This window comes from Hippopotamus amphibius, chromosome 8 (assembly GCF_030028045.1).
Source record: "Hippopotamus amphibius kiboko isolate mHipAmp2 chromosome 8, mHipAmp2.hap2, whole genome shotgun sequence".
Taxonomy (NCBI): Eukaryota; Metazoa; Chordata; class Mammalia; order Artiodactyla; family Hippopotamidae; genus Hippopotamus; species Hippopotamus amphibius.
The window spans coordinates 128,197,814-128,223,701 of NC_080193.1; the positions used below are offsets into that span (position 1 = coordinate 128,197,814).

A 25,888-nucleotide genomic window follows, 5' to 3' on the forward strand; every position below is an offset into this window, starting at 1 on the left:
ACTTACACTAAGGATGAAAACAGAAAAATCTTCAACAGTTTTCAATAATAATATCTAAGTAATAATATTGGTGCTATTATTCTGAAACCATGTTTATATACGTAATGTTACTAATATATTTATATATAATTGCTTATATATGAACATATTCACATAAGTTGTGTATATATGTAATATACAGATATGCAAGAAATGTGTTTTGAACACAAGTACTTTGGAGGAATGGTTGATTCTAGGTTTGGGGGAGAAAATGTGTAAGATGAGCCTGGAACATTTTGTCTTACCAGAAAACAAAAGAAACTATCAAAGACCACTGGGGTCATAACAGAAGGATGCAGAAGCCTACGTGACAAATCTCCCAATGGGCCAAAATTGGGCATCAATAAGAATAACTGCTATGGACTGAAAAATCCAAGAGTTCATGTGATACTTAAATTAACAAAAAATTCTTGGTAAGCACCATTAGAATATACTAGAGAACTAATTTTTGATTCTGAAAACTGGTTTTTAAAAAAATCAAGTCCTTAATACACTTTTTATATAATAAAAACTCTACCTAGTATAATTAAATAGTTGAGAGGAAGTTTCCAGCTGATTAATGAAGAAGGAAAGAGAATTTACAGAAAATATTCATTAGTGGCCACTAACAGTACAAAAAGGGAGAGAACAGAATAGTAAGAGTTTTCTGATGTCAGTACACAATATAAAGTACTGTTGTTGCATCTTGAATCAGATCAAGCTACTAGATGTAACAGAGAAGACAGAGGAACATGTTAAATGACACCATGGGGTTGCAATTAGTAAAATATAGGAAACTTCAGCAAAGATTGACTTTTTCCAACAAATAAAAAGCAAGGGGAATAAAGGGAGGGGAAACCTAATAATCAAGAGACTTTAAATAAATAAGAGTTAAGAGTCCTGAGTTCAAACAAAAATAAACTCCAAATGGATTAAAGACTTACATGTAAGGCCAGACACTATAAAACTCCTAGAGGAAAACATAGGCAGAACACTCTTTGACATACATCAAAGCAACATCCTTTTTGACCCACCTCCTAGAATAAAGGAAATAAAATCAAGAATAAACGAATGGGACCTCATGAAACTTAAAAGCTTTTGCACAGCAAAAGAAACCATAAATAAGACTAAAAGGCAACCCTCAGAATGGGAAAAAATAATTGCCTATGAAACAACGGACAAAGGATTAACCTCCAAAATATACAAGCAGCTCATGAAGCTTCATACCAAAAAAGCAAATAACCCAATCCACAAATGGGCAGAAGACCTAAATAGACATTTCTCCAAAGAAGACATACAGATGGCCAACAAACACATGAAAAGATGCTCAACATCACTCATCATCAGAGAAATGCAAGTCAAAGCCACAATGAGGTATCACCTCACACCAATCAGAATGGCCATCATCACAAAGTCTGGAAACAACAAATGTTGGAGAGGGTGTGGAGAAAAGGGAACTCTCCTGCACTGTTGGTGGGACTGTAAGTTGGTACAGCCACTATGGAAAACAATTTGGAGGTTCCTTAAAAAACTACAAATAGAACTACCATATGATCCAGTAATCCCACTCCTGGGCATATACCCAAAGAAAACCATAATCCCAAAAGAAACTTGTACCATAATGTTTATTGCAGCACTCTTTACAATAGCCAGGACATGGAAGCAACCTAAATGCCCATCAACAGATGAATGGATACAGAAGATGTGGCATATATATACAATGGAATATTACTCAGCTCTAAAAAGGGATGAGATGGAGCTATATGTAATGAGGTGGATAGAACTACAATCTGTCATACATAGTGAAGTAAGTCAGAAAGAGAAGGACAAATATTGTATGCTAACTCACATATACGGAATCTAAAAATGGTACTGATGAACTCAGTGACAAGAACAAGGAAGCAGATACAGAGAATGGACTGGAGAACTCGAGGTATGGGAGGGGGCGGGGGGTGAAGGGGAAACTGAGACGAAGCGAGAGAGTAGCACAGACATATATATACTACCAACTGTAAAATAGTCAGTGGGAAGTTGTTGTATAACAAAGGGAGTCCAACTCAAGGATGGAAGATGCCTTGGAGGACTGGGGCGGGGAGGGTGGGGGGGACTCGAAGGGGGGACGTCGGGGAAGGGGGGGAATATGGGGATGTGTGTATGAAAACAGTTGATTGAACCTGGTGTACCCCCCAAAAAAAAAAAAAAAAGAAATTAAAAAAAAAAGAGTCCTGAGTTCAAATAAACCAATTATATAAATGGAAGGTAGGGGTGTGATAGTTGACATTCAGGAACTCTTGCCAACTTTATGTAGGTGTGATAATGATATTTCATTATGGTTCCAAAGAAAGTCATTGTCTTTTAGAAATACTGAACTGTGTATGAATGTGATATAATGACTGGGCTTTTCTTCAAAGCAATTCAGTGGACCGGGGGTAGTAAAAGAGTATAGATGAAACAGGATGGACCATGAGTTGATCATTTCTGAAGTTAGTGATGGGCACACACAGGGTGGGAGGGTCTCTTCTCTTAAAAAAAGTTTTTTAACTTCTATGCACTCAATTTTTGCCACCAAAAGTTTCCCCCCAACAGATGGATAACTCTTAGAGCTACTGTATCTAAAATTACCTTTTTGTAGCTCATTTGTAGTGCAATAATGCAAATTCTTTACTCAGTAGAATAGAGGCATTCTTTAAAGTTAGTACGATGAAGTAAATTGTGTTTTCCCATAGAAAAATACATTACTAGAAATACGTGATTTTTAATGAACTGACCATTGCAGCTTCATGGAGAGCTAAGCATTATATCACAAAGAAAGGTTACACCTCATAGGAGTTAATGCTGGGATTCACCAACTGTTCAATGTTGGGATCTACCCATTGCTTCGCCTCCACCATGACTTTAGTTCTCTCCATCCAAATCTCAGGAACTTTCCTGCCCAGGACCCTCAACTCATCTTTTGATATTTAGTGAACTTTTTTTTTTTTTTTTTGGCCGCGTAGCTTGCAGGGTCTCAGTTCCCTGACCAGGGATTGAATCCAGGCCACAGTCGTGAAAACCCAGAATCCTAACCACTAGACCACCAAGGAACTCCCTCAGTAAGCATTTGCTGAGTACCTAGTACATGATAAGGCTATTCGAATCAAAGACGGTCTTGCTCTCAATGACTTCACAGTCCTATGAGGGGAGAAAGTGAAATAAAACATGTACATAACTATGAGTGGCTGGTAGTATGTGTTATCATCAAGATAGGTAGCCCTGCCTATCATATACGTAGCCTGGTCTATCAGAAGTCCCTCAGAACAGTATTTGGTTCTAATCTCTCTTCTCAGGCTAGAAGAGCAGGCATGGACTCATGAATTTTCATGAGTTACTTAACCTTGCTGAGTCTCCTCACCTCTAAAATACCTGCTATGAAAAGCTAACATACATACTGTACTGAGCACTGTGTCTGGTACCTAGGAGGTGCTCAACTAACTCTAGTGTCCCTCCTTTGGCAAATATTTATCCATATGATGTTGGATTGAGCATGGCTGCAATCATGTTATCAGCAGGTACTTTCATCTGGCAATAAACACTTGCAACAAACTTTCAAGGCACAAGATTATGTTTAAAAAAATAGTTTAAGTTTCTTATTTGGCAGGCTATGCACATTTACAATCCTACCAGTTGAGTTCACCTACAATGAGCCATGCCTCCCATTCCAGTGTCTAGTCAAGTAGCTTTCCTCCTCTCTCCCCGCCCTTGAACTACACCCAAGTTCACCTAGAGCTCTGTGCTACAGTATAGGTCTACAGACCCACCCCACACACTCTCCAAAATCACCCAGCTTTCTTCATCCTTGTAACTAAGAGTTACCACACTTTGTAGAAATCTATTTTAACCAAAGATTTGGGCATAACAATACTAACAATAGCATTACTTGTAATAGCAAAAGACTGTTAACCACCAAGATACCCCAATGTGGGGACCTGTTTAAGTAAAATATGGACCATTCATATAAACAAATACTACTATATAGCCATTTTAAATGTTTTGACATTCTTAATGCTATAGAAGTTGTACATATAGTATAAGTATAAATGCTACCACATAAAACAAAATGCAGGGAAAATTGAAAAAAGAAAAAAAAGTATGTTAGTGACTTTTAACCTTAAATGATATCTCCTTTGTTTCTTGCTTTTTGCCTCAAACAAGTCTTTCATCACCTGGATATTATTACGAATAAAGGTCTCTACCTGGAGTATGCCAACTTCTCTACAGCTGAGTCCATACCTTATACATTTGCAAACAAAGATTCCCAGCTCCCCACTGCCACTCAAAGCATTGGTCCATCCTCCACTGTCTCATAGCAATGCCTCCTTTGGACGTTCTCACCCTCTTCTCCTTCCTCAACCTTGTAGTTAACTAAGGAGTCTTCTAACCACAGGACTTTAATGCCCTGCAGTTTAAGAGCCTCAGGGGTTTCTAACATCTATGCTGGATGAGCCAATACCTACTGCAGTAAGTAGTCTTTTTATCCACAGACATGCTTCCCTTGGATTCAGGTACCCAAGGTCAACCTCAGTCCAAATATACTAAGTGGAAAGTTCCAGAAACAGACAATTCGGGAGCTTTAAATTGTGTGGCATTCTGAGGAGCACAATGAAGTCTCGTGCTGCCCTGCTCTGTCCCACTGGGAGATCCCCAGCATCCCCATCGTCTGCTCCTGACCTCCAGCCACCAACTTCATCACGGCTCCAGGATCCAGGATCACCAAAAGATGCTCAGTAGTAGCCTAACACTGCGTCACAATGTCCACTGTCACTCACGTCACTTCATCACGTAGGCATGTTATCCTCTCACACTGCCATCAGAAGGGCGAGCACAGTACAATAAGATATTTTGAAAGAGCGAGTGTGCACATTCTCCTAAATTTCATTATACCATTGTTCTATTGTACTATTAGGTATTGTTGTTAATCTCTAACTGTGCCTAATTTATAAATTAAACTTTACCATAGGTATGTACAAACAGGAAAACGTATAGCACATATAGGATTCGGTACCATATGTGGTTTCGGGCATCCACTGAGGGTCTTGGAATGTATGCCCCCGTGGATGAGGGATGAGGGGGGCCGACTGAATACCACTCCCAACCCTTCCTGACCACAGACACCCTCAGCCCCTCCCAGCCCTCCTGTCTCCCTATTCAGCAGGGTTTCTGCATGAGCCACCTCAGCCAGGCCTGCCCCAGCACCCCAGATGCCCTTGTTCTCACTGACATAACCTGATCAACAGCCCCTTCCTCTGCTTCTGACTCCTCAGGCAGGCCAGTTCAGCTTCGTCACCAAAAAAAAAAAAGGGCAAGCTTCTCCCTGGAACACTCCAGTCAAGCTCAGGCACTTCAGCTACATGGCACTGGGCACTTTTCCCAACTTCTCTGGATTTAGTTCACCCCTGAGCTACGGCCCCACACATGTGCCGTTAACATCAGCACAAAATCACATTTGCTCCCCTTTTACGCCCCTCAGGATTTGCTGTCACTTTCCTCTCCGAGCCTAATCCTCTGCAGCCATGTTCTGAATCCCTGAACCCGTGGTCCATTCCCCTGGTATGCAAATAACTCAATTCTCTACCTGAGCTTGAGCCATCAGGAGCTCCCTCTTCTTTTTTCCTAAAAGCAAAATAAAGCACAAACAACCCCCTCCTGCGGCACCTTCCAACTACTGCCTTTGCCCCTCCTGTGAAAGTACTGAAGTCTATTACAGTTTCTATTTCCTTTCTCAACCTCCTCGTAGGTGGAGATAAAGGTGAGATACCATCTCTGGGAACCCAGGATGGAGAAATACAAAGGCAATTCCTACTTTTCACATCTAATTGTCCAAACTTGAGTCCTCTCAACTCAGGGATGGTATGTGGAGCTTTACAGTGAGGTGCGTGGGAGAAAGTAGAGGTTCCCAGTCAAGGCTGAGACAGAGCAGTGGACCTGCCCGTCAATGCCGTAAAACACCTGCTAATGAGAAAAGGCCAATTACTTTTCCTCTCTTCATTCCTGCACAATGTTGCTTTTAGGTTTTTGTCTTAGTTCTTCCACTAGACTGTAAATCCTTTCAGGGTACAAAGCTTCAGCATCAGCTGTTGCTAGCAATACTTTTAATGAAAACCACCTAAGTTCCACTTTATAATATTAAAACGTGGTAACACCAAAAATGTTCCAAACAACGACCAATTTTGATTAACTCCAAAAATATAAAGCCTCCCAGTTGCATCCCTAAACGGGTTGGGTTATAATTTGGGTTCTTAAGATACTAAGAGCTTACAAAAAGAAATGCCAATTTCTTTTGGACCTATATAGAATACAGTAACAGTTGCGTAACTTCATGTATCCTGATCTTCTCCCCAAATGAATATGTGTGGGGAAAACATGGTTTCTCAGATAAGTCTAAAGCAGGAGTCAGCAAACTTACTGTAAAGCAGCAGAATGTAAATATTTCAGGCTTTGTAGGCCACCGTGTTACATGCTTTCTTTTTTTAAAAACTCTCTAAAAATGTAAAAAAACATATTTAGTTCATATGCCACATGAATATCAGCTGCAGCAGAAGCTGGTCCACAGGCTGTAGTTTGCCAACCCTGCTCTAGAGAATCAGGTACGAGAACTTTTGAACCATGCCTTTTTCATCTTTTGAAATGCTTCTTTCAGTTCTGGAACAGGTCTCAAGGCACAGCGTGTCTGTAATAAACATCCGAACAGTTGATAAAAGCAAGCCAGGTATTGTGAAATCACTGTTGGTTCTTGGGTTGGCAAATGGTCAAAGAAAAGAAAACAACATTGTAAAACTTCACAGACCCGTATTTTCTATCTGGCGATGCAGCCATCTCAGCCGATTCTGACTCATAGCTATTAGTCAAATCACCAAGCCAGGCCCTGCTCAAAAGAGCTGGCCCTTGACCATCAGAAACGTAAACCAAAAGGGGTGCTCTCGAAAAGGCAGAGATGGTCTTTTGTTTAAATAGGAGGAAAAAATTAGGGCTCAGTGCAGTAAGATTGAGTACCAAAGATTTAAAAATAAAGCAGACAAACTAGAACAAAACGTTTTATTATTAAAATAAAAAACTTTGTATAAAAGCGTAACAGATCAAAAGCTCTATTTACATGTATGGATTCAAGGTCCAATTATGCACCAAACACTGAACAAGCACAGCTACGGGCTGCAGATGCAAAGCAAAATGAACACACACACACACTCTTAGATTCTTCCTCTTCCCAATGATTGGATTCACGCCACAACAGGGGGAGGGAGAGACGACACACGGATTCTGCCTAGAAACTAAACTGGCAGAGATGTCAAGTTAGCAAACTGTTGAAAGACACCCTTCTCCAAAAAGGCACTTCTCAGTGTTATAAAAGTGCTTCAAACCTGAACATGAACCCTGTGCCTGGCTTATAATTTCTTCAACAAAGCAAAAACTGCAAACAATTGTAGCCAAGTATAAGTATCAATTTTCCATGCAGCATAATCAAGAATTTATTTGAAATACCTTATGTTATGAACTGACATACACTTGGCAAACTACAATTATCCTAAAGTTTTATTCCATGAATTCAAATAGGCCTACTCCTGAAGCCTCCCCATCCCAATTCCCCAGGATGGCTTTTCTACAATGATTTCAAGCGTTAGCACTGCCCGTGAACCTTCAGGTCGTGTCCGTGTGGGCCAGATGCACTTGGTAGAAGAAATCAGTAGCAACTAAGCCTCAATTGTGACAACTTGAATAAGCACGATACGTGGAATAGTCTCCTGAGAGGCCTCCAAAGTCATGTGCTCCACTTGCCAACAATCACCTAATTTTTCCACCTGATTTTAAGACTTTTGTGCCTTGATTCTGTTAAAAATGTCAAAAAACACTAAATCAGACCCAGCGTTTTCACGTAAGCAAGTTAGAGGGCGAGTCTCTGGAATTCGATAGATGTAGTTCGTTAACACTACTACTGCATCTCTAAGTGCTTGGTTTTATGGGTGGATTCCAGGGCTATTTCAACACCAATTAAATCAAACATGCTTTCATAAAATTGTCATTTAAAAAGGATTCCAAAACTAAGTGATGGAAGAGAACCACTGAAAATAAGGGGGGGATGGCCTGGAGTGAGGGGTTGGGGGGGAAAGCAAAGGAGAAACTGCAGGAGGGCAGAGTACAGCTAGCACTATACCTCTGTGATGCCCAGACATGCGCGTCTAATGAGGTTAACTCGATTTGCCTATAAGACAGACCGATGATCAGAATTCTTAACCCGCGTTTCAGTCACATGACAAAATTGAAAACTTTAACAAGAAAGATGTGTGAAGTGGAAGGCAGGTAGTGGATCTTCCAATTATTATGCTTGCATTTCAAACTCCTGTTTTAGACTGAAAGAGAAGAGGGAACATGTCAGGATACGGTTTTCAGCCTAAGAATTCTCTTCTGAAAACTAATTCCAAAAGACACATGCACCCCAATGTTCACTGCAGCACTGTTTACAATAGGCAAATCATGGAAGCGACCTACGAGTCCATCGACAGAGGACTGGATAAAGAAGATGTGGTGCATGTACACACTGGAATACTACTCGGCCAGAAAAAGGAATGAGATAATGCCATTTGCAAGCAACATGGATGGACCTAGCCTACTAAGTGAAATGAGAGAAAGACAAATATCATATGGTATCACTTATACATGGAACCTAAAATATGACACAAATGAAAACTTATTTACAAAACAGAAACAGACTCACAGACATAGAAAACAAATGTATGGTTACCAAAGGGGAAGGGGGGGGGGGGGGGGCTGAGTCAGAAGTTTGGGATTAACAGATACAAACTACTATATAACAAGGTCCTACTGTGTAGCACAGGAAACTATACTCAGTATCTCGTAATAAACCATAACGGAAAAGAATATGAAAAAGGATATATATATATATTTCTGTATGTATGTATGTATATATGTATAACTGAATCACTTTGCTGTATATACCTGGAAGTAACACAACATTGTAAATCAACTATACTTCAATTTAAAAAAAAGTTAAAAAAAAAAAAAAACAATATTCTGAGAGCCTAATTCATTCTTTTAAACACGTTTCTATTGAGTTGTAACACATCTTAAATGTAACGCTTGAATTTCACACACCCACGCCCACAAGGGTCACCACCAGCCAGAGGAAGATATGTTTCCAGCACTCCCGGACCCCCCATGTGCCCCTTTCTACTTAACACCTGCACCCTCCCGCCCTCCATACGGCCACTATTCTGACTTCTACCATCTTTTTATTAAGATCCGAAACCGAATGTAAGATTTGGGTGTGGAAGAAAGAAACAGCAGCCCTACCTTTTCAAGTAAGCATGCACATTCCCGAAGCCGTGGTACTTGGCTAAGTACACGAGCACCCCGGTTGCACACCGCCCGTCTCTCTGCCGACAGAAGCTGCAGTTGCAGATCCCGCGACACGGTGGGCAGTGCCAGTTCTGAAGAAGTGTGAAAAGGAACCTTGAAGTCCAACCTCTCGCCCCAGCTTACTTAATCTACTCCTGTTTAACCTCTAAGGTGGGCATCATCAATTGCATTCAGATCTTTTTTATTATTATTACTAAAAAAAATCATAACATGGTTAACATCCATTAGTCCCTCACCATGTTCCCTTAGGAAATCCCGCAGAAAAAGTTACACAGCCATTAGCAGGGGTAAATGGAGAACGGACTTCCCGGGAACAGCCGGGGCCCGAGCATTCCAGGAGGGCTCACAGCTATCCAGCCCCATGCCTATGAATTCATCTGCCTTCCCAGAAATGAATGCCCTACAGCACTAAGGGCTCAATCTCTTTCTGGCCCTATCAGCTCACGGCAGACCCTCCAGCCCACAGGACCCACCCCTTCAAGGCACCTACTGGGTCTAGCAGAGCATCCCTGACTTCTTCACCGTAACGGTTTCGAAGGCAGGGCCCACAGAACTGGCCTCGAACACCCCAACACTCTGGGTTTCTGCAGTTTGTCTTGGTATCAATAGTTTTCTGGCGGCACTGATGACAAGTCGATCCCTGCAAATAAGAAGAAAAACAAAAACACTGCTTTTTATAGAGAGAATATTTAAAGAATGTCCTTCTTTGGGAATTCCCTGGTGATCCAGTGGTGAGGACTCCACGATATCATTGCCACCGGCAAGCCGCACAGCAAATAAATAAATAAATAAATAAATAAATAAATAAATAAATAAATAAATAAATAAAATTTAAAAATCCTTCTTTTAACAACAAAAAAGACAATGTTAAGGGGGAAAAAAAAGAAAAGAATGTCCTTCTTTGTGGATAGAGTCTGATATTTCCTCTTTGAATCCTAGTTCACATCTATATTATATACACCTGCATATGCCAGGACATGAAAAGTATCTCAAGCATGATGATTTCATTCTACTGGCAGACACAGTAGCTAATGTTATCAAAACTACATTAAGAAAAGATCTTATCATGCAGAAGAAACCCTGCCCAAATCCTGTTATCTTTTTATCTTTAGCACGCCACCACATCCCCAGCACCTATCTATGTAAGCACATGTTAATACTTATGTTGAATGAATCAATTTCTAAGTTAAAAGATCTGATGCTACTGAAGAATTACTAAGCAAATACTGCTACTAACTTGCTAAGAAGGCTTAAATCCCAAGGATGCTGCAAAACTCTTTTCTTACATGAAAAAAACACACAGGCACACATCTCATATGCTAAGACTGTTAGAACATCAGCAAAATGTCTCTCACAGACGTGTACATTTCAGACATCATTTAGAGACTCTAACCAATGAACGGTTATAGATCTTCTCTCGAGAGTTGTTGCAGATGTTGTCCAATTCTTCCTCTGTGATTTCATCCACCGGGCGAATTACATGGGGAATGGTCATGGATCCAGGGCGACGACTTCGGGGCATGTCATCTTCCTGCATAAAGAGAAACAGGGAACAGGGTGTCCTTCCTGGCTCTCCCCAGCTCTGAATCTCATATACTCGCTTTGTCATTTCTTCACAGAGAATTCAACCTAGAAATTGTGCTTAGAGCTTTCAGAGAAGGGGTGAGTCCTGTTTCCTAAGAATCACGGAACAACATTATGGAAATGACTCCTACAATTAAGAAAAGCCCAAGATAACTTTCTCTCATCTGCTACCAAGAACCATCAAAATAAACTGATGTGACCTTAACCTTAATTCTGGATGGTTTGAGAAGAACATTTACTACTGATCATTGGTGTTGAGTGTTGACGTTGCATGTGCTCCCGTGATGTGTCCATGATCCTGGGCCCACAGAAGATGACAAACAGAAGAAAAAGCATAAAAGCGGAGAACTCACGTTCATGTAGCTGTCCATAGGCTTCCTCTTTCTCACCAACATGTACTTATCTTCCTCCTCCTCGTCATCCTCCTCCTCTGTGGGCAGGGCGCTGAGCGACCCAAGGACCCGTGACCTTGACCTGGTGAGAGGACGAGCTCTCCGCTCAGGGTTTCTCCTGCAGGCGACACCTGGGAATGTGCGCCTTCGGGGTGTCTTTGGACGCTGAACAAAACACGGAGGATGGGATCTGTTTATTCCACAGTGAGAAGTGGCACCTTCTCCTGAAGCAGGTTCTCCTTTAAGCAAAAGGAGTACTCTACTTTCTAAGTTGCTTCATCCTTTCTGTAATGCACGGAAAATGAGCCCAGGAACGATACAGCCATTGTAATTTGCCTTTTGTAACACCAAACCTGGTTTCTCTCAAGCTGAGGGATAATCTATTTATTCTTTACTTAATAAAGATGTAAGAAAGAATCTCGTTTTCCAAAAAAAATATTTTCCACAACATCTCTTGAGCCCTGAAACATATTCACTGTTCCTATACTGCCCAAGAGAGAAATGTCTGTAGTTTTCCTTGTTCTATTCTTGCTCAGGGAGAGGTGGGAAAGGAAATCTTTGCTTTTGTATCACAGCAGACACACCAGATTCCCCTGAGCTGCACCATATTGGGCCATGACTTGGTTAAGAAATCGTTTTCTCTTTCTTTTTTTTTCATTCTTAGACTTGTTAAAATATCAATTACCATGTAGGAGGAATATGCCAATGCTGGGATAAAAAATCTTTGATCTTTATTCCCTACCCGAGGGTCTTAGTTTACTTGGGTGGGAAGGAGAGAAATAACCAATCAGAATGGGTCTGAGAACTTCCTTGGCGGTCCAGTGATTAAGACTCTGCGCTTCCACTGCAGGGGGCCTGGTTCGATCTCTGGTCAGGGAACTAGGATCCCACATGCCACACGGCAGGGCCAAAAATAAAAGAAGGGGGGTGGGATTTGAGCCCCACAGGAGCTTGGCACGTGAGGCGGGGGCACAGCTGGCCCAGGGTGCAAGGAAGAGGTCCCTGAGATCTGTCAGAAGATTTCCTCTATCACCTCTAAGTCTGTCTATAAGACCACAAGAAATAACGAAATGGACTTTAAAATATCGTAAAACATCTACCTCAGACCTCCCCAAAACACTACCATACAAACAAGGATCTGTACTTACTGAACTGGGGCCTGGCAGGGAACGCCTTCCAGGGAAGGAGCCAGGGAAGCTTTCTAATTCTGACATTAGTTTTGCAAGCTAAAAAGGGAGAAAATTAAACAAAGTATTGGTTTAGAATAACTGCTGAAAACAAGCAAATTTCGGAAATCACAGCAGCACGTCTCAGTTTCTGATTTCCCCTATACATTCACCAAGACTTTCATGGATTAAAAAAACACAAGTTAGTCTAGGGAAAGAAACACATTTTAAAGTATATGTTATGAAGATTTCAGAGCTACAAGGAAAATAATGCTTACGACACAGATATAAGCAACAAGTGACTTAGAGAAGAGCTAGGAAGGGTTAGTGCTAACACATTCAAAGCCAGATACCTACCATTGCTTTGTTTTGCTTTATATTTAAAGCCCTTTTCTCCAAAAAATTCATGCCACTTTCATCTTCTGAATCAGAAATGGAATCGGTCACAGAATTCTCTGAGGGTTCAGGGGGCGCTGCTCTTTTGTTGGCTGCTCCCCTGGTGCTTCGAGTTGGAAACTTCATGGCCACCCGGAGAGGTCCGGAACTCCTGCACTGACTGCGGGTCCGACAGCCCACGCGGTCTGCCTGCAGCCTCTAGTCAATCAGATGGAGCAAGGCATTAATGACTTGCTGATTGTTACACAGTCTGCAAGAGTATGACTACAAAATGCCTTTGGAACAAAAGACACTTGCAGCAAATACATTTCCATTGAACACTTTGTCAAGTTTAATTGACAGCTCTAGGTAACAATATCAGGAATTACAAATAAATACGACAACTTGAGTGTAGTTTAACTCAGGGAGCCTACCTGGGGCACACTGTTATAAGCCACCTTCACAGTCCCGAGGCCAGTGGTTCCAAGCCATTTTTTTAATGTGCAAATCCCAGCTCCCTTTTTCATTTCTTTAAAAGTAGAATCTTTATGTATCTTAAAATAATTCCCCCAAGAACAAATGTGTGTTCTCTCATAAACATGACTTCAATGTTTATGGCAGTATTAAACTATATTAAAGATGTCTCAATGCTCTAACCTTTTTTTAAAAAATTGTAGCAAAATATACATAAAATTTATCACTTTAACCATTTTTAAGTGTGCAGTTCAATGACATTAAATACATTCATTGTTTTGCAACCATCACCACCATCTATCTCCAGAACTTTTTCACCTTCACAAACTCAAACTCTATACTCATTAAACAATTACTCCCCATTCGCCTCCCCACCCAGCCCCTGGCAACCACCATTCTACTTTCTGTCTCTATGAATTTGACTACCTCCCTCTCTAATCCACTTTTTGTACGCCCCAAATTTTAAAAAGCTCAGATTCCAAAAGTAATACGTTTCCATCATTTAAAATGTATTAAAATTAGCCACTGGGGAAATGCAACTCAATCACAAGCTATCACTTCCCACCCAAATCAGCAAGTATGGCAATGATGTGGAGAAATCAGAACCTTCACACATTGCTGGTAGGATTGTAAAATGGTGCCGCCACTTTGGAAAACAGCCTGGCAATTCCTCAAAAAGTTAAACACACAGGCTGTATGACTCAGCGATTCTACTCCTACTGAACAGTACATGTCCACACAAAAACCTGTGCACAAAGGTTTCACAGCGGCATCATTGCTAACAACCAAAAGGTGTCAACAACCCAAACATCCATTAATTGATGAATGGATAAATAAAATGTGGTATATTCACACAATAGAATATTATTCAGCAGTAAAAACGTATGAAGTACTGGCACATGGAAGAACCTTGAAAATATTATGTTAAGTGAAAGAAACCAGTCACAAAAGACCATATTGCAGGGTTCTATTCTGGAAATGCTCAGAATAGGCAAATCTATGAGAGTTCCTGGTGGTTGCCAGGAACTGAGGGTATTGGGAAAGGATGCAAAGTGACTGTTGATGGGTACAGGGTCTCTTTCTGGGGTGATAAAAATATTCTGAAATGGATTGTGGTGATGGTTGAAAAGAAACAAAAAAAGAAAGAAGAAAAAAATACCACCCATAAAGTGCCAGAAATGGAAGACCCATTTTTTAAACATTCCAAAATCCCCATCGCTTTTTGTACTCTTCATGTATTTTTAGTATGCATGGGTTGAAAGATATAAAATGACGAAAATTTTTACCAGTTCTTAAGCCTTTTAATCAATTGGCATTTTATCAGTCACAACAAACAGCATATACAAAGAACTGAAACACTGCCCAGAAATGACTCAGGCTGCAGACAATGTTTGGGTCACATCCAGATTTGTAGACCAATAACTCCAATACGCACTGATTTAGACCAACATCACCTCTTAGAGGAAGTATTACATTATCATGAAGTCAGATAGTGATAAAACACTCCCTGGTCAGGCGTTCTCACTTATGTCAGTGCTGCTCACGTGTGGTCCCAAGCAGTGGACCCGTGTCAAACCACAATGAGCTGAAGAGCATGCACCTGGACTGCCAATCAACACTGTTTCCTCTGTCAAGAAAGTCTTGCTAACAGGAAAACGTGTGCAGAAGTAAACAGCATGCTCGGGGAGCGTGGGACTGAGGCGCATCAGCGGAAGCAGTGTCCCGAGGAGGACAGCAGAGGCTAAAGGTAAGACGGCATGCACAGGAAAAGCCAACAAAGGAGCAAAAGTGGAAGCAGGCAGGGCCCTGATTGTCATTACCTGCACTCAAGCTCCTGCATGCGAGTTATCACAGGCTTTCCAGGTGCAGGCACAGAGCCACTACAGGAACCAACATTTACCAAGGGCCTACTCTATGTCAGGCCCTGCGCTGGGCAAGTGAGCTTAAATGTGACTGTAGCTCATCTTGAGGACATGTGTGCTTCCTCTGATTAGGCTGGATTTCTGTAGCAACAGAAATCTGCAGGCAGGCCAATTTTATCTTACCAGGTTCCAGGATTTTCTGAGACTACAAAAATGGTCAAGCTTTACAAGTAGAGCTATGTTAGTAAAAAAAATGCTTTAAGATATGAAGAAAATACTCTTAAAACTTTTTAAAAGATTAACAAAATCTTCTGGCATGACTAAAACGAAAATCATAAGGGAAAAAAAATTTTTTAAGCAAGTATGTCATGCCTCTAAATGTACCTTATTTCTTGATATTGGTGAAATTCTCAAACTCACCATTCCATCTTGTATCTCACTCTCTGAGAAACCGCAAAACGATTCATCATCAGAGTCGGCATGAAAAATACTGGCCAGTTCGTTAGTGACATCTGGCCTTGGTTTCTGTAAAAATCCACAATGGTCTAATACATCTTGCACCTCACTTTCTGAAAAGCCGCAGAAAGATTCATTATCAGAGTCCTCATAAAAAACATTTGCCAGTTCTTCACTGATATCTGACCTGAATTTAGGTTTCTGTAAAATAAATAAATAAATGTGGTTGTGCATTTTTTTTTCCTTTTTCGAGAACCAATTTTCCATAAACGTGCAGAGAGCAAATCACATTTACAAGTGCACTACAAGAGAATAGCTTTTGTTACAAAGAAAAATGGTTCAGAGGTTTACAAATGATTTCTGAGTTGTTATGGCAAATCATCAGGCATGTTAGGTTAGGCGACATTTCAAAAGGATAGAATAAGTAGCTAATCTACCTCCAACAATTACTACCTAGAACCACAGCAAAAAGTGAAATGAAATTACAGTGCATACTGTATTTTCATAACGGCTGTATAGAAATGTAGGCAGAAAGCAAGCAGTTTTAATCACGCACAAAGCATTTGGGGCATTTTGAGCACTGCAGACTCCATTCTGTTTATTCTCAGGCAGCACTTACTGTGTTTGCAAAATTATCAGAAGCAAAGCTGTCACAACTGTCATCAGAGGATGACGCGGTTTCCATGGAAATCAACTTCACATATCTGAATTTCTTGAAGTTCTTCTTTGCTCTGCGATCCTTTTGCTGCAAACAGAAATGGCAACACTATTAAATGGGATGCTTACTGCAGAATCTAACGAAAGATATCACTTTTGAATTGAGTAGGTTCAGACAGCATAGACGAGATATGTCCACTTTTCATACCCTACACAGAAAGAGGGTTTGCAATTGCTACAAAATTTTTTCAAAACCAGGTAAAATCCTAAAAAGAGATCCCGCTGAAGGAATATTATAACGACAACTATCAATTTATTCAAATATCTGTAGAGCTACCCTTTACCCACCTTAAGAGATCCCAACTCTTAGCCCTATTACACTGAGCTCCCAAAGCGTTAAAAGCTAAACTCCTATAATCTGCCCTTAAAAAAATAAAAATAAAAATTAGACTGTACTTCAAAAGTACAAAATGGTAGAGTGATTTCTCTCCCTCAGCCAAAATCAAGCTAATGAGGTCTTTCTATGTAAGCTCTGGGCTCTGTACTGTGATGCTAATTTCCCAAACTATAAAAACTGGGCAACACCTCTACTTCAAGATGGCAGGCTTTCAAACAGGCCTTGTGCCAATCAGGAGGGGTATAATGATTTCAGCACAAGTCCTTACAAATCAAATATATCAACCCAGTGAGCAAATGTACAAGAGCCAAGTTAAAGGTCAAACAGTCCTCCAAACCCAGGTAGAATGCCTGACTCCACTTCAGGGCTCTATTAGACTGACCAGACCTTCAGCTCTTTCTGCAGTCCCCCTTGCTGCACAAGTCTTAAGTTTTTGTTTTTTTTTTCTTTTTGGCACACGGGCTTGGTTGCTCCGCGGCATGTGGGATCTTCCTGGAGCTGGGATCGAACCCGTGACCTCTGCATTGGCAGGCGGATTCTTAACCACTGCGCCACCTAGGAATCCCCAAGTCTTAAGTTTTTAGAAGTCCTTTCATAAGATACAAATGGCCTGTAGATATGAAAATGCTTCCTTCATTCATAAACACTGACTAGCCTGGCACTGCTCATCAGAATACACAATTGGCATCCATGTTAAAAAGACAGCAGTTTCTATCATTCCTTAAAATTTAATGAGATTTCTTAAATGTTGTAATGGTTCCTATATTTTCCTGAAATATGGCCATCAAATAACAGAAGTGACTCTGAAAACTTTGAGAAGGCAAGCTCTGCTATGGGTCCCACAAAAATAATGCCAAGATGTGAGGTGTCGGGTGAACAGAACATTCTGACCTTCCTTCTGCGCCTAACATTATGCATTTCTCTTGCAAATAAAATTATTTGCATGATGATGGAACCCAACCACCCAGTGCTCCTCAACAGACTCCATTCAATCATCTTCGGAAGTTTTAGTCTTTTGTCTTTTTAGAAAGGCAGGAAAAATCTGATAATAGGTAGAGGTACTACCTATTAAAGGAGATCTCAGAAACTCCCCATTTTCCAGATGAACAAACTCAAGGCTCCAGGGAGGTGGAATAGATTGCCCAACACCACAGGGCTAGAAGGAATCTGCAATCTCCTAAAACAGCAGTGCTCCTTGCATTACTGCAGGAATTATCGTCATTTAGTTATCAATATACCTGCCAGCAGTCAGACGCCCAAAACAGCCTCAAGGGAGGCATTCTATTGGAAGCTCTCAGGGAAATACTTGCTGGGCTTTAACTAGTCAGCTCATGCCAAGAGTTAGTTATCAGGAAAATGTATGTTTGGAGGAAATGACATAGAAAGAAGCAAGGCAAATGGTCATGGTTGAGATGGGCTTTCTTGGCAGACAGGTAATAGCTAATACCATTTAATAGGTGTTTTCTGTGCCAGGCACGAAGTATGCTTTCACATTAATTCCTTGCAACAAAGATAGAAACTGAGGCTAACACTGGTGAAATAGATTATTCAAGACCCACGATGGCCCAAATTTGAACCCAGGCACGTCAGGGCCCAAGTCCGGCTACACGTGGCTCTCCTAGGTCCATTCCGGAGGAGATGTCTCTGAAACCACGCCCCCAACACGCCCTCTCCCACCCACCCCCAGGGAACCCCAGCCTCCCCACGTGGGTCCCTTAGCCTTGATATTTATTTTAAGCGTGTCACTCTCTTCCTTTTCACCCAACCCCCCACCCTCTAACCTCTCCTGGGCAGACCCTCCGTTCCGGTTTCCGTTAGAGCAAACAGTACGGTCCCATTCAGGGCTACGTCCTACTGCTGCGAGTAAGGCTGGGGGGTGGGGAAGGCAGCGGCAAGTGAGCAAACGGTCCGCGAACCGCTCAGACCACCAGGTCTTTAGTGCCATTGCACTAAATCACCGCCTGGCACTGGAAATGCCCCCTCAAGTGTGTGCAACCCAAGTTCTAAAGACACCGGTTTGCAAGACCTTTAAACTCCAAACCGATCCACCCTCAGCGATGAGAAGCCGCTGCCGAAGTGGCTGATGCAAAAGCGCGCGGGAAGCGCGCCCAAGGACCCCCAGTGCGTGCGGGCGGGTCCGCGGCGAGACACACACCGGCCCGGGGCTGCGCGCGGGCAAGGGCGGGGAGGCTGCCGGGCGGCGCTCGGCTCCGCGCCCCGCGGCCAGGGCTCCGGCCAGCGAACACAATACAATGGGGGACCGACCCGCCCCGGCCGGCCCCCAGCTCACGTGCACCTCGGGCGCACGTGGCCTTGAGCTCCGCCGGGCTGCCAACCATCCTGCACACCTCTCAAATCTCCGGACCGCCCGCGCACCGGGTGCACACGCCCGGCGGGGACAGCCCCTCGTCCCCTAACTACCCCCAAGTGCACAAAATCAGGGGCTTGCCTACACGGGCGCCGCCCGGGACGGCCACCAGTTGCTAAGGGCACTCCGTCGGCGGAGCGGGAGGGAGGCACCCCGCACCCAGCACCCACCGCGCCCACCCCGCGCCTTCGCCCGTCCAGCCTCACCCGCACGCGGCGAGCGTCCATGCTGGCGGCCGGCGCTGGGAACGCGGAGAGCGGAGCAGCCGCGCGCGCCACCGTCCCACCGCTCAGGAGCCGGAGCCCGAGCCGCGAGGGCCGGCGGGCGGGGCGCGCAGAGCCAGGGCCGGAGGGGCGGGGCGCGGCCGGCTTTCCCGCGTCGGGGCGCAGGTCCTGCCAGCTGTAGTGAAGGCCCACCCGCGCGAGAGACCCACTGGCTCCGGGAAAAAAAGCAGTCCCCCCAAATACACTGACGTCCAGGGATGACCTTGCAGTTCCCTAAAATCCTCCTTTGAAAAGGGGTGCCTTGGGAGCTCTAGGACAACTCTCTTTACATAGCTGCCCGGTCCCGAGCGAATGGCGCGAAAATGGGTCGTATTGCCCCAGGGTTTGCAAACTGATTTGCATGAACTCCGGGGCTGGGAGAGAAAAGTGGCTGTGAGGGTAATGGAGAGCCGCGCGGGTCTCGGCATGTAGCACTTTCCCTGCGGCGTGCGGTTTACTTTACATAAAATAAAAATCAAAGAATCGAGCACGAACTCCACCGTTTATCTGCCCAGGCACTGTCCCTAGATGTAGCACCTCTTATCTGGTAACCACACCATTATCTGAAGCAATAAAATGGGTGAATCCTAATCTTTCTTTCCAGAAAGCACGGGAAGTCGTTTTACATAAGACTTGTGGTTTTTAAAAGAGAAAGGGCTGCTCTTCGTGAAGACTTATCTAGGGGATAATGAAGTCCAGAGATTATAGAAGAATGGACGCTAAAGACTGTATTAACGTGGTTTGGAGTTATTTTCTTCTGTCAAAATTTAGAATTACTTAAGTGAGAATGAACGTGAGATTTTTTTCATTGCCTTTTGAAACGAACCTGACATTGCAACTAAATAAAGCGTGATAAGGAGGGTGGGTGGGAGGCTCAAAAGGGAGGGGATCTGGGGATGTATGTATAAATACAGCTAATTCACTTTGTTGTACAGCAGCAACTGGTGCACAACAGTGTAAAGCAACTGTACTTCAATAAAGATCTGAAAAAAACTTTTTTTTTGTAGAGAAGAGGAAAAAAAGTTGTTTTTAGAAGAAAAAGTAAAATACATTGGATTGCTTCAAAGGACCCTAATTAAGTCTTACAGTTAAAACGAGTGCTTGAAATGAAAACATTCACTTCCTTCCTCAAAACTTCTCTTAGGAATATTCCTTTGCAGGAAAAGAGCATGCGTCGACACACTGTATTCCTCTCTGGGTATACTGAATACAAAAACTCGTGAAAGAGGACGTGGATTGGAAGAATTGTAAGGGACTTGGAGTCTTCAAGCCTTTCTCACACACGCCTGATCCGTGGTCACTCTGCCACAGCGCAAGGAACAAAGAACTGAAGGTCTGGAAGGTAAGCGCCAGGAGAGGGTGTTGCTCTGGCGAAATTCCTGGCAGTAGCGGGCCCTCAATAAATATTTGTTGAGTAAATAAACGACTGCATGAATGGTGAATGAATTAAAGTTGTCGTTAGTGCTGTGACCTTGGGAATACAATCTTGTGCCACTAAAATTAAACATAGGAGAATTTGGAATGGATAAACTACATAAGGTAGGGGAAAGATTCAGTCACTTTTCCTATTGATTCTGATAAGAAAATTATTAGTCCTCCTGGGGCTAATATAGTTTACATATTTTTAAGGTTAAAATCACTGGTCTATTAGTCTTTTTAGTAATCAGGAAAATGCAAGTTAAAAGAGACACAGTTTCACTCAGACTGGCAACAAATTTAAAGCCTATTAAGACCAGGTGTTGGTATGGATATGAGGAAATCCCTGAAATGATGTTATTAGTATAAATATTTCACTTTGGAGGGCAATTCAGGAATATTTAGCAAAAGCACTTTCAGATACATACCCTAAAACAAAGTTTTTCATGCTGCGAGTTAGAACCCACTGGCAAGTTGTGAAATCAATTTAGTGGGTTGCAACTAGCATATTTTCTTCTTTCTTTTTGAAACAGAAGTTTAAAAATAAGAGTAGTGTGAGCATTGTTTCCTGAGAAGTTTGTGCCTGTCTGTGTGTATGCTGTATAAAATGTATACTTCTTATTGTGCTTCACCAGTAACAAAGTTTCCAAGACACTGCCCTGGAGAAGGTGCATTATGAGTCTTGTACTGATGCTCTCTTCTTTATTCCTACAGCTGAGGCTTGCTAACACCTATGGCACCAGGCACTATTCTGAGAACTGAGACATAAAGCCCAGGGAGTTTACATTCTAGTGGAGGAATGGAAGTAAACAGTAAGATAATTTCAGGTGTGATAACTTCTGAGAGTAAAAAAGCAGGATAAAGGGATAGGAAATGAAAGAGGTACCAATTCAGATAATAGAAACAGGAAAGGAGCTGTTATCTGATCAGGAACCCGAATAAAAGTGAGGGTTCCTGACCAGATAAAAGTAAGCCACAGGAAGATGAAGGAAGTGCTGGTGTCAGGCAGAGCGAACAGAAGCCCAGTAGAGGACCATACTGGACTACAGGATGCTAGGGAGAGAGGGTGAGGGGACAGATCATGTGGGGCCTCCCTGGCCCTGGGAAGAGGTTTGGATTTTATATCAGGTATGATAGGAAGAATTCTGATGAAGAAAAGATCCAATCGGACTCCATGGGCTGTGTGAGCTATACACTAAAGGGGGGCAAGAGTGAGACACTTAAGAGCCCCTAGCAGAAAAAATGATGGCTTGAACTAGGGTGGGATGTGGAGAAGTGGTCAGATTTTAAGATATATTATTTCGAAGGTAGAGCTAACCTGACCAGAGGTGCGGATGGTTCATTCATAGTAGTATTGTGTATCGTAGTAAAATACTGCAAACAACCTAAATGCCCCTCCGAAGGGAAATGAAGATATGAACAGTGGTGTATTCACACGATAGAATCTGAACAGTGCTCAAAGGAATGGCATGGCTTCCTTGCATCAATGTAGGTAAATTTCTTAAAGTTGAATGGAAAAGCAAATTGCAAACATTTCTGTAAAACCCCTTATGCAAATTTTAAAAACAAAACATACCTAAGTTGTGAAAGTACATAAAGGCATGGGCAATTAGAATAGGATAGAGGTTAACTCTGAGGAGGGAAAGATGGAGGAAGGAGGGGAGGGTCAGGTCTTCAGTGGTATGAAACACATGGCAAAGTGTTAACGTGTGAGTGGTAGATACATGAGTGTCTTTCATATTTTCATTTTCTGTGGGGTTTTTTTGTGTTTTGGGTTTTTTTTTGTATCTGAAACATTTTATGATAAAAAGTGTTTTTCATTTTGAAACATTGCTCATGTCACTCAAGACATACATGGTAATGCTAAATATGCAGTCCCTTTACAGGGTCCTATAAATGGGAATGCAAGTTAGTCTTGTACTTTTAGCTACCTCATAAAGATTTTAAGTCACTATATTAATCATATACGGGTGAATATGTTCATTTTGAACAAAAGACACAAAATGAGTAAGAATGGAAATTCAGTGCACAGAGATGATGAGGGTGCAGGCCAGAGCAAAGGCAATAGGTACCTACCCGACATTTCATAAGCACATACCTGACATATACAGACAGTATCTGGCATGAGGGCTGTAAATACAGCAGGTACTCAGGAACTACTTATTACCAACTAGAATGATTATCGGAGGAATGTGAAATCTGTAAAACATTCTAAAATACCAATCTCCTGTTAAAGAGCTGTGAACTCCTCAGGCTATTATGAACTTTCAGGATGGTTGTGTGCTGTCCCATAGCTTTTATTCACTTTGCACAAAGAATTCTATTTCCTATTATTAAGTATGACAGTTGACCCCGAGGTTCTGAGCACTCAGCACTTGTATAACAACAAGGTGAGCTTAAGTCCGCCTTGACCTCCAGATGCTTGATTTTAGAACAAAGAATGCAACAGTTAATAAGAGGTATCACTTTTAGATGGATTTCAAAACAAAGCTAATGTCCCAGTAGGTGTGATGCTCTAGTCCCACACACTATTCCTTGTTTCAGGCAACGTAACTTGAACCCAAGTTGCTCTGTAAACCAGAGACCTTCAATAGCTGCCACACACCCAGGGACAAAGGGCTGGGGAGAGTTGTCACTGTGTCTATGGATACGGACAGGTTGCAATCTATCAGGTGACAAATCTCTATTTTAAATAACCCCCTAATTATCGATTTACCTCCCCAGTGCTTGCTTTCAGGATGCACAAAGGCAAGAAACCCAAAAGGTCTAAAGTTACCCTTCTGCTGCCAGAAGCCACTCTGCAGGAGGGCCCAGCCCATGACCACCCTGGCTCAGTCACATACACAAATCCTACCCCTCCAAACCACATTGGTATGTTTGTTTGCTTCTAATCATATGTCAACACTGTTTTAAGTAGGTTAGTTTGCTGACATCTGATACCTGATGCAAGAATGGAATATGGAAACATGAATGCAAATCTGGCCATTTCTAGGGAGAGGAAATATTTGTTTTTTCATGGATAAGCATTATCCATTGTGAAATACTTGATTGCTAGTGCGAAAGCACCATGAAACACTGGATGAGATAAAGTCAAGTTTTAACTACTGAATCAGTCAGTTCTGACATTATGAACGCTGAGTTATAACTACAGCCTAACTCTGCCTATGTTTTAATGATTCAAACTTGCCTCTAACTTGCTCTCCTTCCATAATTTTTTTTTAAAATGTGCACTTAACAAGGTTTTTGTTTGTTTTTACTCAAGAGTTTCTGGTTTGTTTTTAATTTGATCATCCTCCCACACGCACTGGAAAAAACTGGGGTGTACCAAAAAAAAAGGTGTGAAAAATTTCTGTTCTCTGTTTGCTACATAGAGAAGTTATTGTAAACTGTCCTAGTTGTGAATTTTCCAGGTCATTGATCTCTTCTTCAGATGCATTCCTCTTAAGCATTTTTATGGAAAGAGAACTGTTGTAGAGAAAGGAAGTTTAACTATTAGCTGAAAGGAGACTTGGGGATTGACTATAGACTGGTTAAAAATTCAAGATATTGGTCAGGGCCCCAAGGAAGAGCTTAATCTGCACATTGATCTGTAGAATTCAAAACCAGTCCGCCAGCAGTCCTCAAAAAGTTAAACATAGAAGAACTACCATTAAGTGGATCCATCACTTCCACTCCTAGGTATGCAGCCAGAGGAACTGAGGCAGGAACTCAAACAGAAACTTGTACGCCATGTCTGTAATAGTGTTACTAACAATAGTCGGAATGTGTAAATCACACAAATGTCCATCAGCAGATGAATGAGTGGATAGAAAAAAAATGTGGTATATACATACAATGGAATGTTAGTCACCCTTAAAAGGAATGAAATTCCAATACATACTGCAATATAGATGAATCTAAAAAGCATTATGTTAATTGAAATAAGCCAGACACAAAAGGACAAATATTATATGAAGTACCTAGAAAAGAAAAATTCAGAAACAGAAAGTAGAATAGAGGCTACCAGGCACGGAAGGGAAGGAGGGACTTAATGTTTAACGCATACAGAGTTTCTGTTTGGGAAGATGAAAAAGTTCTGGAAGTGGATAGTGCTGATAGGTTGCACAACATTGTGAACACACTTAATGCCACTGAATTGTACACTTTAAAATGGTTAAAATGGTAAATTTCATGTATATTTTACCACAGTTTTTTTTTCTCTTTTAAATAGCAACAACAGCAACCAAAACAAAAAAACAAAAAAAAACACAGCTCACCAAAAATCTGGATTCCACAAGGACTCATGGGGTCAGGTTAAAGATGCTGTGAGTGAAGAGGAAAACCACATTCCCATCCCACCCTCTCCTAGAATTCTGGAGAGAAGAAATTACTGTGGAAAAAGTGATAGAATTATTAATAGCCCAAAAAGTCATCATAATTCACAGCTCCTTTTTGCTATAGCAGTGTTTCAAGGCTGCAATTTTGAAGAAGTTCCCTGGTTAGGGAATTGGTTCAGACTCGGCGCTTCCACTGCAGAGGGGATGGGTTCGATCCCTGGTTGGGGAACTAAGATCCTACAAGCCGCACAGCAGAGGAACGGAAAAAAAAAAAAAAAAAAAGATTGCAATTTTTTTAAATAAAAATAATTTTCATGACCATGACACATAATATCTGTTAACTCACAAACATGTCCTCCCTTCATGGGCCACCTGGAAGAAACAAGTGAACACAACCAGCATTGTCAACGTGGCCCAGGTATACAGAGATCTAGCCTTGGGAGAACCAGCATGGCTGTCCCTTGGTGAGTGTCACCTAGCGTTAAAGGAAATGACTGACAGATTCTCAGGCTAAGCTGGGAACCTCCTGGACCGCTTATGGATTTTTGGCCCAAAGGGATGTTTTGGAGTAGGACACAATGATTCCACTCAAATGATCTTTAAACAGGCTGATGAAACTTGTGCCTCCTGGGGTTGTAACTCAGAATGGACTGCTCCCTTTGGCATTTAATAAAAAATTTGTAAAATTGGGGTGGGGGGATGATGTCTTTTCCTGTCTCAGTAAGACCAGCGTCTG

General features: G+C 42.0%; 1 protein-coding gene across 3 annotated transcripts; it reads right to left on the minus strand.

Annotated features, from left to right (window-relative positions):
* Positions 1–7,081: 7,081 nt before the first annotated feature.
* Positions 7,082–19,648, minus strand: CDCA7 (cell division cycle associated 7). Of its 3 annotated transcripts, XR_009055222.1 has the most exons (11): positions 19,364–19,648; positions 16,355–16,480; positions 15,700–15,936; positions 12,926–13,162; positions 12,551–12,628; positions 11,364–11,567; positions 10,820–10,957; positions 9,917–10,066; positions 9,361–9,497; positions 8,204–8,399; positions 7,082–7,322 (listed from the first exon to the last, which is right to left on the minus strand). XR_009055222.1 is itself a non-coding variant. In XM_057747142.1 (10 exons), the coding sequence occupies exons 1-10, from the start codon at positions 19,382–19,384 to the stop codon at positions 8,369–8,371; spliced, it is 1,359 nt and encodes a 452-aa protein (XP_057603125.1). In that variant the 5' UTR covers positions 19,385–19,648; the 3' UTR covers positions 7,082–8,368. The 3 variants fall into 3 exon arrangements, 2 of the variants coding, with proteins under 2 accessions (XP_057603125.1, XP_057603126.1); XM_057747142.1 differs by having other exon boundaries at positions 7,082–8,399; XM_057747143.1 differs by lacking the exon at positions 15,700–15,936 and having other exon boundaries at positions 7,082–8,399; positions 19,364–19,644.
* Positions 19,649–25,888: the final 6,240 nt, after the last annotated feature.